Source organism: Podarcis vaucheri (genome assembly GCF_965113315.1).
Source record: "Podarcis vaucheri genome assembly, chromosome: 10".
NCBI classification, from domain to species: Eukaryota; Metazoa; Chordata; class Lepidosauria; order Squamata; family Lacertidae; genus Podarcis; species Podarcis vaucheri.
Window position 1 is genome coordinate 70,152,536 of NC_138748.1, and position 14,277 is coordinate 70,166,812.

The 14,277-nt window shown below is 52.2% G+C and overlaps 1 protein-coding gene across 5 annotated transcripts in view; it reads right to left on the bottom strand.

The window, feature by feature from the left end:
- NRF1 (nuclear respiratory factor 1) overlaps window positions 1-14,277 on the bottom strand; it is an 85,646-nt gene that overhangs the window by 26,216 nt on the left and 45,153 nt on the right. For all 5 annotated transcript variants that reach the window (XM_082239078.1, XM_082239077.1, XM_082239079.1 and 2 more), the window contains one exon: window positions 8,299-8,456. In XM_082239078.1, the coding sequence (XP_082095204.1) occupies window positions 8,299-8,456 (158 nt within the window). The remainder of the gene's footprint in view (window positions 1-8,298; window positions 8,457-14,277) is intronic.

A 14,277-nucleotide genomic window follows, 5' to 3' on the forward strand; every position in this document is an offset into this window, starting at 1 on the left:
GTCGTCACAGTGGATGGCAGAGAGTTGCTAGGGGGGCAGGTGGTGAAGCAGACGCCACCGATGGTGATGCGCCTTGGCAACCACAGGGAAGTCATCAGTTTTAATGTCACCCAACTGTCGGACACGCCCATTGTGTTGGGCATGAGTTGGCTGGACAGGCACAGTCCGACACTGGCTTGGTACCAGAGACAACTGATCTTCGGCTCCTCTTATTGCGCAGAACACTGCATCCTGCCCCGACGGGAGGGAGAGGAGGAGGAATCACAACTGCAGTTGGGAACGTTGCAAGCGGTCCCCCACAAATACGCGAGCTTTTTGGAGGTCTTCTGCGAGAAGGAGGCGGACAAGCTACCCCCTCACCGGCCATATGACTGCAAGATTGACCTCCTACCGGGGGCGACGCTGCCGAAGGGGCGGCTATACTCCATGTCTGAAGATGAAATGCAGGAACTCAAACAGTTCATCGAGCATAATCTGGAGCGTGGCTTCATCAGAGAGTCCAAGGCAGTGGGGGGCAGTCCCGTTTTCTTCGTGAAAAAGAAAGACACGCCCCAAAAAAGACTAGTTGTGGACTACCGCCTTTTGAACCAGATGACCAAACCGTCTGATTACCCCATGCCCAGGATTGACGACCTCCTCGCGACGGTGCGCAAGGGACGCGTGTTCACCAAGTTGGACCTGCGAGGGGCGTACAATCTCATCCGCATGCGGGAGGGCGATGAGTGGAAGACGGCCATGTTCACACCGCTGGGCACCTACGAATACAGAGTTATGCCCTTTGGATTACAAAATGGCTCTCACTGTTTTCAAGCTTTTATGCATCACGTGTTGGAGGGACTCCTCTACAAGACATGCGTCTGCTTCCTGGATGACATCCTGATTTTCTCTGACTCGCAGCAAGCTCACGACCGAGACGTGAGGGAGGTGCTCAGCAGGTTGCAACAACATAGACTGTACGCCAAGCTGGAGAAGTGCCAGTTCGACACGACGGAGGTGGATTTCCTGGGATACAAGTTGTCGGACAAGGGGATAGCCATGGACAGCACCAAGGTTCGTGCGGTATTGGATTGGAAAAGCCCGCGCAACCGGAAGGAGGTCCAGCGGTTTGTCGGCTTCGCCAACTTCTATCGCAAGTTTATCAAGGGGTTCGCGATGCAGACGGCAGCAATTACGGACACGCTCAGCTCCAAAAAAAAGAAATTCATCTGGACGGAGCAGGCGGAACAGTCCTTTCAAGCGCTCAAGCATCTCTTCGCATCGGAGAAGCAACTGCTGCATATCGACCCCAGTAAACCGTTGAGGGTAGAGACAGACGCGTCAGACAGAGCCGTGGGAGCTGTCCTGCTGCAGCGAGACCCGCAGGGGGTGTGGCGGCCGGGAGCGTTCTACTCCAGAAAGCTCAGCAAGTCGGAGCAGAACTACACCATCTGGGACAGGGAGTTGCTGGCCATTCATGCAGCTTTCAAGGCGTGGAGGCACTTCCTAATCGGCGCCAAGCACACGGTGCAGGTCTGCACGGACCACAAGAATCTGGAGCACTGGCGCACGGCTCAGTTCCTGAACCAGAGGCAGATACGTTGGGCGGAGTTCTTTGCTGACTTCAATTTCCGAATAGAGTACGTCCCAGGCGACACCAACATCATGGCGGATGCACTGTCCCGAAAACCGCAATACCTAGAAGAGGTGACGCCAGCGGCGGCCATGCACATCTTCGCACCGACGGCGTGGGCGTGTGCCTCAGCTACAGTAGACCTGGATGCGGTGCGACGTGCATTGCGGGACGACTCATTCGCGCAAGACAAGATGGCGGAACTGCTCAGAGGCACGGCTACCACGGACGAGTTCCAGGTGCGGGACGGCTTGCTCCTACGCAAAGGGGCTGTCTATGTACCAGGAGACGACCTTCGCGCCAAGGTACTGCAACAGTTGCACGACGCACCCACGGCCGGTCACTTTGGCACAGAGAAAACGATGGAATTAGTCGCGAGAGACTTCTGGTGGCCCAGGCTGAGAGGAGAGGTCGCGGACTACGTCGCGAGGTGCGACACCTGCCAGAGGGCCAAGCCGGTACACAGACCACCGGCGGGACTGTTAGAACCGCTGCAAACACCGTTTGAACCGTGGGAGAGGGTGGCCCTGGACTTTGTGACGGATTTACCCAGCTCGAGAGGCAAGACAGCTGTGCTAGTGGTGGTGGACTTGTTCACCAAGATGGCACATTTCATTCCGTGTGCGAAGGTGGCCACGGCGGAACAAACCGCCAAACTGTTCATAGATCACGTGTTCAAAGTGCATGGCCTGCCACGGTCTATCCTGTCCGACCGCGGACGCCAGTTCATCTCGTCTTTCTGGCAGAAGCTGATGGGTTTTCTAAATGTCAAGGTCAATCTGGCATCAGCAAGACACCCGCAGACCAACGGGCAAGCAGAGAGGGTCAATGCCATCATGCAGCAGTACCTGAGATGCTATGCCAATCAACAGCCTGCGACGTGGGTGGATTACCTGCCGCTAGCCGAGTTCGCTTACAACAACACGAAGCACGTGTCCACAGGAGTGACGCCGTTCTTTGCCAACAATGGGAGGAATCCCAGAACCTTCCCGGGACTGGAGAGAGTGGGGGAAGGAGAACCACAGACGGCGGACGCGTTCGCGTCAGAGCTGCAGGCGGTCCACGATCAACTCAGACGGCAGCTGGAGCTAGCTAAGCACGCCTACAAGGTGCAAGCTGACAAGCACAGGCGGGTTGGCGAAGTGATCCAAGTGGGAGACTGGGTCTGGTTGGCAGCCCACGCAGTGCCGACCAGGTCGCTTGCCAAGAAGAAGTTGGGGCACAAGCAGATCGGTCCGTACCAAGTCGAAGCGCAGATCAACCCGGTAGCCTTCCGACTGGCGCTGCCGGAGGGTTCCAGAATGCATCCGGTGTTCCACAGGTCGGTGCTCACTCCCTACAAGGCACCTCACAGGTTCCAGGAGCCAGGGACGGCGCCAAGTCCGCTCCGGGAACGGACGGAGACGCGGGAGGTGAAGCACCAGGACCACATCAACGAGGTCACGGAGATTTTGGACTCCAGATGGGGGGAAGAGGGAGTCGAATACCTCTTAGCCAGAGAGGGCACCCGGGCCAGCGCCAATAGCTGGGTACCAGACTACGCTTTGGAGGAACCCCTGCTCAAGGACGAGTTTCATGCCCTCTTCCCACACAAACCCATGCCAGCGAGCTTCTTCGACGACTGGTTGTTCACACCCACACTTTCTTCCAGCACGTTCCATGGATTCGACTCAGAAGGGGAACCCGCACGGAGCACCCGTTCCCCAGAAGGTTCACCGGCAGGTTCGGCATCAGGCAACTCGTATTGGTGGGACGATCGACCAGAGGAGCGATGGCGCAGGAAGTGGCTGGAGATGCCAGGTCGAGCGACCGACGCAGAGACTGACATGGACGTGTTCGGGGAGGACCTCGGGTTCGAGCACGGCGGTACAGAGATGGAAGAGCAACAAGTCCACGTCGACGACCGCGAGGGGGAAGACTCGGAGGTCTTCAGTTGGCGGCCACCCACGGGGAGCGACCTGTATCCAGCATTCCCTCCCATGATGATGGAGCGCCCAGCACCCACACCTGACAGCGGGGAGGGGGGAAGGGGGGGCTTCGAGGGGGGGATGGATGTCAGGGGTTCAGAAGCAGAGACGCAGAGAAGGGTGGAAACAGAGAGCGAGGGGGAGGAAGCCGAAGGGAGAATGAGTGATGATGACGACCCGAGATCTCCAAGCCTAAGCAGTGAGTCAGAGGACTCCCAAAAGGGAGCCCCAGTGAGCAGAGCAAGGGGGGGATCCGGGGGGACACCCCAGGAGGAAGGGAACAGAGGAGATTCAGAGAGCAGCAGCTGGAAGTCGGGACCCACGCTCATAACTGAGGGCGGCAGCAGCTGGAAGTCGGGACCCACGCTCAAGACTGAGAGCAGCAGGGAGGAAGGTAGCCAGGCATCGGGTTCCGGAGGCTGTCAGCAGGAGGGAGGGCACGAGTCAGGGGTGGTCACGCCCTCCTCAGAGAGCGAGGCAACGGTTAAGAGGAAAGTAGAGAGTTGGGCGCGCGCGCCAAGTTCAAATGCAGCGGAAGCTGGAGCAGTAAGCAGCCCGGAGAGTGAGCCAGGTCCTAAAGCCCGCCGCAAGGAGGCAGAAGGATCAGGGGGGTCAGCGTCAGAGGAGAGTAGAAGGGAGGAGGCCCAGGGGGGCAGAAGGACCCAGAGACGTAGGGAGAGGCGAAGGAGGTGGAGCAAGGCTAGGGTATTAAGCTGGTGTGCAAGAGGCGGGGACTCAGACGGGTCTTCGCCGACCTAGAGCAGAAGGTGTAGAGCTGCACGCTGCAGTTCGGAAATGAAACCTGTAACTCAATAAAGACTCTTTTAAAGTGGACGCTGTGTGGCGTGGTCCTATGTGAGCTGGGACCTGGTAGCAGCTCTGACAGCACGGAAACGCCATTTACCTTCCCCCCAGAGTGGTACCTATTTATCTACTTGCACTTTGACATGCTTTCAAACTGCTAGGTTGGCAGGAGCAGGGACCGAGCAACGGGAACTCACCCTGTCACAGGGATTCGAACCACCGACCTTCTGATAGGCAAGTCCTAGGTTCTGTGGTTTAACCCACAGCGCCACCCCCGTCCCCTGTATGTCTGGGTAGGCTGGTCTAAACTAAAATGTTTTTAGCGGACACAGAAAAGAGCAGAGTGAAGATGCCTGCCTGATATCAATAGGCAGGGAGTTCGACAGTGCAAGCGCTGTCACACAGAGAGATTGATCGCTTGCAAATGGGGAAGAGGTATCATGTGTACTCTTCTTTGAAGAGTGGGCTTCTATTGGTCCCACCGCCTTCGCAGGCGGACGTGGTAGGGACACAGAAGCGGGGCTTTTCAGTGGCTGCTCCCAGACTTTGGACCTCCCTCCCTGGAGAAGCCAGATCGGCTCCCTCCCTGTTGTCCTTCTGCCCGCAGGGGAAGCCCTTCTCCTTGCAACAGGCTTTGGGGGTGGAATCGACAAAAAACAAGCAAACATTAACAGAATTATATGCATACATAGACAATTCTATTAACATTTTCTTGTTTTTTAATGTTTTGCCCTCATGTTTATAGCAGTTCATATTTGTAAGCTGCCTTGAGTCCCTGCCAGGGGGAAAAGGCAGGGTATAAATAAATATAACACAGTCATAGAATCACAGAGTTGGAAGAGACCCCAAGGGCCATCGAGTCCAACCCCCTGCCAAGCAGGAAACACCATCAGAGCACTCCTGACATATGGCTGTCAAGCCTCTGCTTAAAGACCTCCAAAGTAGGAGACTCCACCACACTCCTTGGCAGCAAATTCCACTGTCAAACAGCTCTTACTGTCAGGAAGTTCTTCCGAATGTTTAGGTGGAATCTTCTTTCTTGTAGTTTGGATCCATTGCTCCGTGTCCGCTTCTCTGGAGCAGCAGAAAACAACCTTTCTCCCTCCTCTATATGACATCCTTTTATATATTGGAACATGGCTATCATATCACCCCTTAACCTCCTCTTCTCCAGGCTAAACATGCCCAGCTCCCTTAGCCGTTCCTCATAAGGCATCGTTTCCAGGCCTTTGGCCATTTTGGTTGCCCTCCTCTGGACACGTTCCAGTTTGTCAGTGTCCTTCTTGAACCTTGGAAGTCGAACGGAATCCATTCCGAAGTCTGTTCGACTTCCAAAATGTTTGGAAACCAAAGCGCAGCTTCTGATTGGCTGCAGGAAGCTCCTGTAGCCAATCAGAAGCCCCGTCAGACGTTCGGCTTCCAAAAACAGTTCGCAAACCGGAAGGAACAGTCACTTCTGGGTTTGCGGTGTTTGGGAGCCCAAACGTTTGAGAACTAAGCTGTTTGAAAACCAAGGTATGACTGTAATGAAAACTTTATTATTTGTACCCTGCTCATCTTACCGGGTTGCCCCAGCCACTCTGGGTGTAGTATATAATACTACTACAGTGGTACCTCGGGTTAAGTATTTAATTCGTTCTTAACCTGAAACTGTTCTTAACCTGAAGCACCACTTTAGCTAATGGGGCCTCCTGCTGCCGCCGCGCCGCCGGAGCACGATTTCTGTTCTCATCCTGAAGCAAAGTTCTTAACCTGAAGCACTATTTCTGGGTTAGCAGAGACTGTAACCTGAAGCGTATGTAACCCGAGGTACCACTGGGCTGCAACAGGAAAGAACAATGCCTTTTCTCTCTGGTTTCCATATCTGTCGGCTGCAATCCTGTTCGCTCCCGGCCCAGCTGCCTCCAGGTAGCCATCGCCTCACTCCCGCACAAGGAGTGCTCGACTCAGCTCAGGCGCCTGGAGGCTTGTTAACAAACCCTCGGGGGACGCTATTAAATCCGCTGCCATCAGAACCATTTCCCCACAGCAAAGCGGACTTTCCTGCCGATACCCCAAGCCAGTCCTCCTGTGCATCTGAGGCTTAGAAGCCGAGCTGGTGTGTGTGTGTGTGTGTCGGCAAGGGAATCAGCTTCGAAAGCAACAGAGGCCTGATATCGAATGTTATTGCGGAGTCGGTGGAGAGGCAGGGCACTCCACGGCCCATCGCCACAGGTGACAACATTGACTGTGTGTGTCTGCTGGTCAGAGGTCAGGGAGCACACCTGTTGCGCCCTCCTTGGCCGCAGGGTACTGTGAGAAGGATGCAGCAGCTCACGGTGGTGCCTTGATGTGCCCCCCAAAAGACTGAGCCCGGGACAACGCCCCCCTCAGCTCCTCATGCTATGCTCCTGTTGTGGCCAGCAGCCACCTGGCTATTGCCAAGGGCATTTTGCTTCTGGTGTTGTGCTAACAAAATGAGCACTTAATAAATAAGCAAATAAATGGGAAATTCGTAACCAAATCCCTTTAAAAGCGAACACGCAGGTATTTGGCTACCCCACCATGCTTAAGTTTTCTCAAGCAAGCGTGAGAGCCTGTTGCCCCATCACCTTGGGGGCCTGTTAACAAAGAGGAGGGAAATATAAACGGTGCAATGCTTTAATGGTGTTTTATTGCTGTTTTCGGCTGGGGCAGGGGTCTGCAACCTTTAAGACAAAAAGAGCCACTTGGACCCGTTTCCGAAGGAAAAAAAACTGGGAGCCGCAAAACTCGTCGTTATAAAAATAACTTTTTTGTCACTTTTTTATTATTTCTTTGTTTGACCCCTCAGAATGACTCCTCCTCATAGAAATAAACGTTAAATTAACAAGTTACCTTTGTGTGTGTGTGTGTTCTTCACTCCCCTTCAAAACAGTGACCAGCGTACATGTCCCCTTTCAGTGCAGTGACCAGCGTACGTGCCCCTTACAATGTAGTGGGCGGGCGGGCGGGCGGGAAGGTGACGTCGGGACGGTGCGTGACTAACGCACACACCGCCCCCATGCGACGTCACAGCCAGTACAGCGCCCGCCACAGTGGGGAGTGTCGGGGCGCACAATGCGCCTCCTCCCCTCCCTAGTATCCGCCCGGAGCCATGGCAAAGGTGTAAAAGAGCCACATGCGGCTCCGGAGCCGCGGGTTGCCGACCCCTGGGCTACGGTGTTTTCTGTTACCAGCCGCCCTGCCTTCCCAGCGGGAAGTAAGCAAACAAACGCTGTGCCGTGCTTCAAAACTGCAGAGCTCTCTTAGAAGAGGGCATCTTAAAGGCAGACTTGCCGAGTCTCGTGAATCCCAAAACAACTCTAGGTAAAGGTAACGGTAAAGGGACCCCTGACCATTAGGTCCAGTTGTGGCCGACTATGGGATTGCAGCGCTCATCTCGCTTCATTGGCCAAGGGAGCCGGCGTACAGCTTCCGGGTCCTGTGGCCAGCATGACTAAGCCACTTCTGGCAAACCAGACCAGTGCATGGAAACGCCGTTTACCTTCCTGCCGGAGTGGTACCTATTTATCTACTTGCACTTTTGACGTGCTTTCGAACTGCTAGGTCGGCAGGAGCTGGGACAGAGCAACGGGAGCTCACCCCGTCGCAGGGATTCGAACCACTGACCTTCTGATCGTCAAGCCCCAGGCTCAGGGCTTTAACCCACAGCGCCACCCGCGTCCCCCGCAAGACAGCTCTACCGTTGGCTAAAAGAGACTTGACTTTTTGCAAAACTACCCAAGGTGAGATTTCATGAGTGGTTTGGCCAACTCCAGCTATAACTTTGCTTCTTTTGCACGTTGCTTTTAGAGAGAGGTTAGGTAGCAAGCAGCCATTGGCCTGCACCAAACCAGCCCAGCCCCCAAAGATCAATGAAGACCCCACGTGCCCAGTTTGGCGGCAGCATCTCCGTACCTGTTGAGGGCCATAGTGACCGTTGCCCCTTGCTGCATCTCTTGCGATGCCGCCACCGCCGCTTCTGCCAGGGATGCCACTGCCTGCGTGGCTTCTGAGGCCTGGGTGGTTTGGATCGTCATCTCTCCGCCCTGTAGCGTTGCCCAGTTCTGCTCCACCTGGTGGGACGGAGAAGACGAGAGAGGCATGATGAAACTCGGGCCATCTCAGAAAGTATCCAGGGACTGTTCCTGCTTGGGTGCACTTCTCTCTCTCTTCCAATAAATTTATTTATTTGTTCCAGTTACAGATAGGTAGCCGTGTTGGTCTGCCATAGTCAAAATAAAAAAAATTCCTTCCAGTAGCACCTTAAAGACCAACTAAGTTCTTGGTATGAGCTTTCGTGTGCATGCACACGTCTTCAGATACACTGAAACAGAAGTTGCCAGATCCTTCTATATAGAGAGAAGGTGGGGAGGGGTGCTACTCAGAAGGGTGGTGGGAATGGGTATTACCCTTCTGAGTAATACCCCTCCCCACCTTCTCTCTATATAGAAGGTATCTGAAGAAGTGTGCATGCACACGAAAGCTCATACCAAGAACTAACTTAGTTGGTCTTTAAGGTGCTACTGGAAGGAATTTTATTTATTTTATTTATTTGGTTTTTCTAATAATAATAATAATTTTTTATTTATACCCCACCTGTCAGGGAACTGACATCGGAGCTAGAGGCGGAGGGAAGGCTCTCAAATGATGCTGGAGAAGGGCCCAGCAGGGAGAGAGGCAGCTCCGCAGATGGGGAAGCCAATCAGCGCAACACCAGGGATATAGAGGGGCTGATGGGGGAATCGGCGAGAGGGCTCCAGGACTCTTCACCGGACACCAGCGGGGAGAGCACGGGTCCTCCGCTACCCACGCCCACCCTGCGCAGGAGACTTCCGCGCAGAGAGAGTAGGAGGAGACTGGGTGTCAAACAACTTTTATGTTGGAAAAGATTTAAGAAACGCCCACTGACGGATTCTGCTAGCGACTGAGGCAGCCACGAAGTGAAGGGCTGCCCAGACTGAAAGGTTTAGCAAGGCAACAAAGCCTGGAGAGGCGGCAACTTACGCACGAGCAACCCATACACATTACACCACCCTTCCCGGTTCAGAAAACCAGGCTCAGGGCGGCTAACAACAAATTTTAAACACTTAATTGATGCAACAAAAAACAGTATAAAATACAGTATAAAACGTAAATAACAATAAATTCAGAATTCAAAAATCAATTTAGGGGGGGAAATCCATCCAATAAACATTGGGTGATCACCAGGGCTAGCTGGCTAAATTAGTCCTGTCTGGGCCAGTGAGGAGACCGGGGAGAATTAGCTGTGGGATCTTCATAAATGGAGGAGAGGGAGGAAAGGAAGGGGAATAAAAGATCAGGCTAAGTTCAAATTGAAAGCCAGGTGGAATAGCTCTGTCTTATAAGAATTTCACCATCACATATCCAACATACAACATAAGAACAAGATTCCAGAGAATCTCCTGGGCTTCCCTTCTCCCCTTTGTTGGTCCTATTATTAATCATTTCCTCCCGCATCTTTTATAAGAGTTTGGATTTGATATCCCGCCTTTCACTCCCTTTTTAAGGAGTCTCAAAGCGGCTAACATTCTCCTTTCCCTTCCTCCCCCACAACAGACACTCTGTGAGGTGAGGGGGGCTGAGAGACTTCAGAGAAGTGTGACTGGCCCAAGGTCACCCAGCAGCTGCAGGTGGAGGAGCGGGGAAGCGAACCCGGTTCCCCAGATTACGAGACTACCGCTCGTAAGATAAGAATCCAAATCTTCTACATCTCCATTGTATCCAAAATCCACCATTAAACTACAAGTGTTATCCCAACCCTGCTAACAATTTGAACTGTCTTTCAGTGGTTTTTAAGGTCAATTGTAAATTTCCCCCATTCCTTATTAAATGTTTGGTCTTCCGGATTTCCCATTCTTCCGGTCATTTCTGCCATTTCGGCATAATCCCACCACCTCAATCTGCCATCCTTCTCTGGTTGGCACTTTGCCTTCTTTCCATCTCTGGGCCAGCTTGGGTGCATTTCTCAATGCCAAGATTTTAGTACGTGGAGGGGCGATGGGAGGGTTTTTTCTTTTTTCTTTTTACCCTCCCCTCCTCCCCACTGCTTCCCTTCACCTATGTGAGATCTTCCCAACATAATAGTTTTTCTAGTTAACAAAATAACATGAAAACCAATAAATTATAATTACTTCTTTTGTCCTTACACGCTTAACGATTGCCTATTAGGAGTTCTGCTTTAACACCATATTTCTTCAGGTATTCCCCTATGCATTCCCATTCTGTGTAGAATTTTTGATTGGAGCAGCCCCTGATTGCTGCAGTCATTTTTGCCATCTCGGCAAACTCACAAATCTTAACTTGCCGTTCTGTCATTTGTGGTACTTTTTCTGTTTTCCAATATTTTGCCATAAGTATTCTTGCGGCTGCAGTTATATACAAAAATATATTCCTTTTGTCCTTGGGTATGTCGTTTGTTAATAAAACTCAATAAGTATGACTCTGGTTTTTTTGAAATAGATCTTTTTGATCTCCTCATGTACAGTGGTACCTCAGGTTACATACGCTTCAGGTTACAGACTCCGCTAACCCAGAAATAGTGCTTCATGTTAAGAACTTTGCTTCGGGATGAGAACAGAAATTGTGCTCCGGTGGCGCAGCAGCAGGCCCCATTAGCTAAAGTGGTGCTTCAGGTTAAGAACAGTTTCAGGTTAAGTACGGACCTCTGGAACGATTTAAGTACTTAACCTGAGGTATCACTGTATCTCGTTCCAAAATTGTCTTACCGCTTTACACCCCCACCACATATGGTATAATGTCCCCCACCTCTTTCATCTCCATGGGTAGAGCATTTCATAGCAGAAGGTCTCTGGCTTAATCCCCAAAGCCATCTCCAGCTACGGATGGGAAGCTTCTCTGCCTGAGCCTCAGGAGGGAGCCGCTGTTGCCAGTCAGTGTATGCACCGTATTTTTCGCTCCATTGGACGCAGTTTTCCCCCTCCAAAAATTGAGGGGAAATGTGTGTGCGTCCTATGGAGCGAATGCAGGCTTGTTCCATCTCTCCGGCAGGGAGAGATTGCGCGGGGCTATGGCTTCTTCGCAACCAGAGGTATCTTGGTTTTCGAACGGCTTAGTTATTGAACAAATTGGCTCCCAAAGGCCGCAAACCTGGAAGTGTCCCAGTTTGCGAACGTTTTTTGGAAGCCGGACATCCGACTCAGCTTCTGAGGAGAGCAGGAAGCTCCTGCGGCCAATCGGAAGCTGCACCTTGGTTTTCGAACGGTTTCGGGAGTCAAGCAGACTCCCGGAATGGATTAAGTTCCAGAACCAAGCTACCGCTGTATTTGTATTGTATTTACGTTGTAAATGTATTTCACAATGAATAAATGGTACTGGGGAAAGGAGGTGGCAGCTAGCGGTTGGTCGGTTATTCTATTCAGCCAACGTGGCAAGGAACAGGCTGTGGCCAGACTCAATTGCAGGAGGCAGTGACTTCGTATCTTCACATGCTCGGAACAGGAAGCAAATACATTAGGCAAGGTGGAAGGTGCCCGCTTTCACGGAGACAATGAGGGGCTTGTCTCCTGAAACCCCCTTTGATGCAACGGGTGGAATTTTCAGGGACAGAAATCTCCAAAAACAAAACAACCAGTTTCTAGCCGGCCTTTCAAATGCAAATGCCGGCGTCTCTGGGAACAAGAGCTGTTTTTGTGCTGCCACCTATTGCCCTGAGAATCCTATCCCTTTCCAGAGAACGAGGGGCTTCGCCACTCCGTCCTGACACAAGGGCCTGGAGACTTGGACTCGGGTCCACTAGAAAGGGAACAGGCCTCTCCCTCTCTCCAAGAGGAGTCTGTTCTTCCCAGCTCCCCACACCCAAGGGTTCAAGAAAGTTAGTATTCGCATGTTGGAATAAAGTTATATGGCTTTAGTAGAAATGTTATAAGGAATTAAGTATAAATAGATTAATAGAGTATTAAAGGGAAGAATAAGGTTAGAATGTGTTAAGAACTGGACACAGTACTCCAGGTGAGGTCTGACCAGAGCAGAATACAGTGGCACTATTACTTCCCTTGATCTAGATGCTATACTCCTATTGATGCGGCCCAGAACTGCATTGGCTTTTTTAGCTGCCGCGTCACACTGTTGGCTCATGTCAAGTTTGTGGTCAACCAGGACTCCTAGATCCTTTTCACATGTACAGTGGTGCCTCGCAAGACGAAATTAATTGGTTCCGCAAGTTTTTTCTTCTTGCGAGTTTTTCGTCTTGCGAAGCACGGTTTCCCATAAAGGTAAAGGTAAAGGTACCCCTGCCCGAACGGGCCAGTCTTGACAGACTCTGGGGTTTGTGCGCCCATCTCACATCTATTGGCCGGGGGCCAGCGCTGTCCGAAGACACTTCCGGGTCACGTGGCCAGCGTGACAACGCTGCTCTGGCGAGCCAGAGCCGCACACGGAACGCCGTTTACCTTCCCGCTGGTAAGCGGTACCTATTTATCTACTTGCCCCCGGGGGTGCTTTCGAACTGCTAGGTTGGCAGGCTCTGGGACCGAGCAGCGGGAGCGCACCCCGCCGCGGGGATTCGAACCGCCGACCTTTCGATCGGCAAGCCCTAGGCGCTGAGGCTTTAGCCCACAGCGCCACCCGCGTCCCACGGTTTCCCATAGGAATGCATAAAAAATCAATTAATGCGTTCCTAGGGAAACCGCTTGCCAGGCTGGCGGTGCGGAGAAGGGCTTTTCTCCGCACCGCAAGCCTTCAGGACAGGTACAGGAACAGAGGGGAAGGCGCGCAGCGCTTTCCCTCTGTTCCCGGGGCTTGCGTGGGAGGAGGGTTTTTCCTCCCCACCGCCAACATTCAGAACAGCATTCTGAATGTTGGCGGTGGGAAGGAAAACCCTCCTCCCACCCCAAGTCTTCAGGAAAGCCATCCGATGCCGGGTGGCGGGAGAAGGTGTCCCCCCCCCCCGGCATCGGAGCTTTGTTCCGATGCCGCGCGGCGGGAGGAGGCGTTCCCCCTCCCCCGCCCGGCATCAGAGCTTCGTTCCGATGCCCGGCGGCGGGAGGAGGTTCGAGAACAGTGGGGAAGACGCGCTGCGCTTCCCCGCTGTCCCTGAGATTTCCCTATGGGCTGTCGTCTTGCGAAGCAAGCCCATAGGGAAATTCGTTTTGCGAAGCGCCTCCGAAACGGAAAACCCTTTCGTCTAGCGGGTTTTCCGTCTTGCGAGGCGTTGGTCTTGCGGGGTACCACTGTACTGCTCTCAAGCCAGGTGTCCCCCATCTTGTATTTGTGCCTCTCATTTTTTTTGCCCACGTGCAATACTTTACATTTCTCCCTGTTAAAGTTCATCTTGTTTGTTTTGGCCCAGTTCTCTAATCTGTCAAGGTCATTTTGAAGTGTGATCCTGTCCTCTGGGGTGTTAGCCACCCCTCCCAGTTTGGTGTCATCTGCAAATTTGATCAGGATGCTCTTGAGTCCATCATCCAAGTAAAAGGGCTCTACTGAATCATTCATTCTCATATTATTCCATCACCATTCATCCTTAGATCTCATCAGGGCAGTTCAAAACATAAAAATACAAGACAAAAAACACAAAATACGTAATAAAAACAAACACAAACCATTAACCCCACCTTCCCCCTAACCCCCATGCCAGCAAAAGCACAGCTGCTTGTGGGTCCACATCCAGGTGGACATAATGTAAAAATAACCATTTTATAAAATGTAATGTGGGAGATTACAAGGGGTAAAAAAAAAAAATGGACGTACCGTGCTATATTAGAAGCAAAAAAACCCCCTTTGTTTTGATGAATTGGAAGAGCCGCAAAAAGATTCCAATCAGCATATGGGTTGATAATATGGACAGATTAGCTACATACAAACAAATTGCATGTTGATGCATATTAAGAATGGATAAACATGAAGAAATCTGGA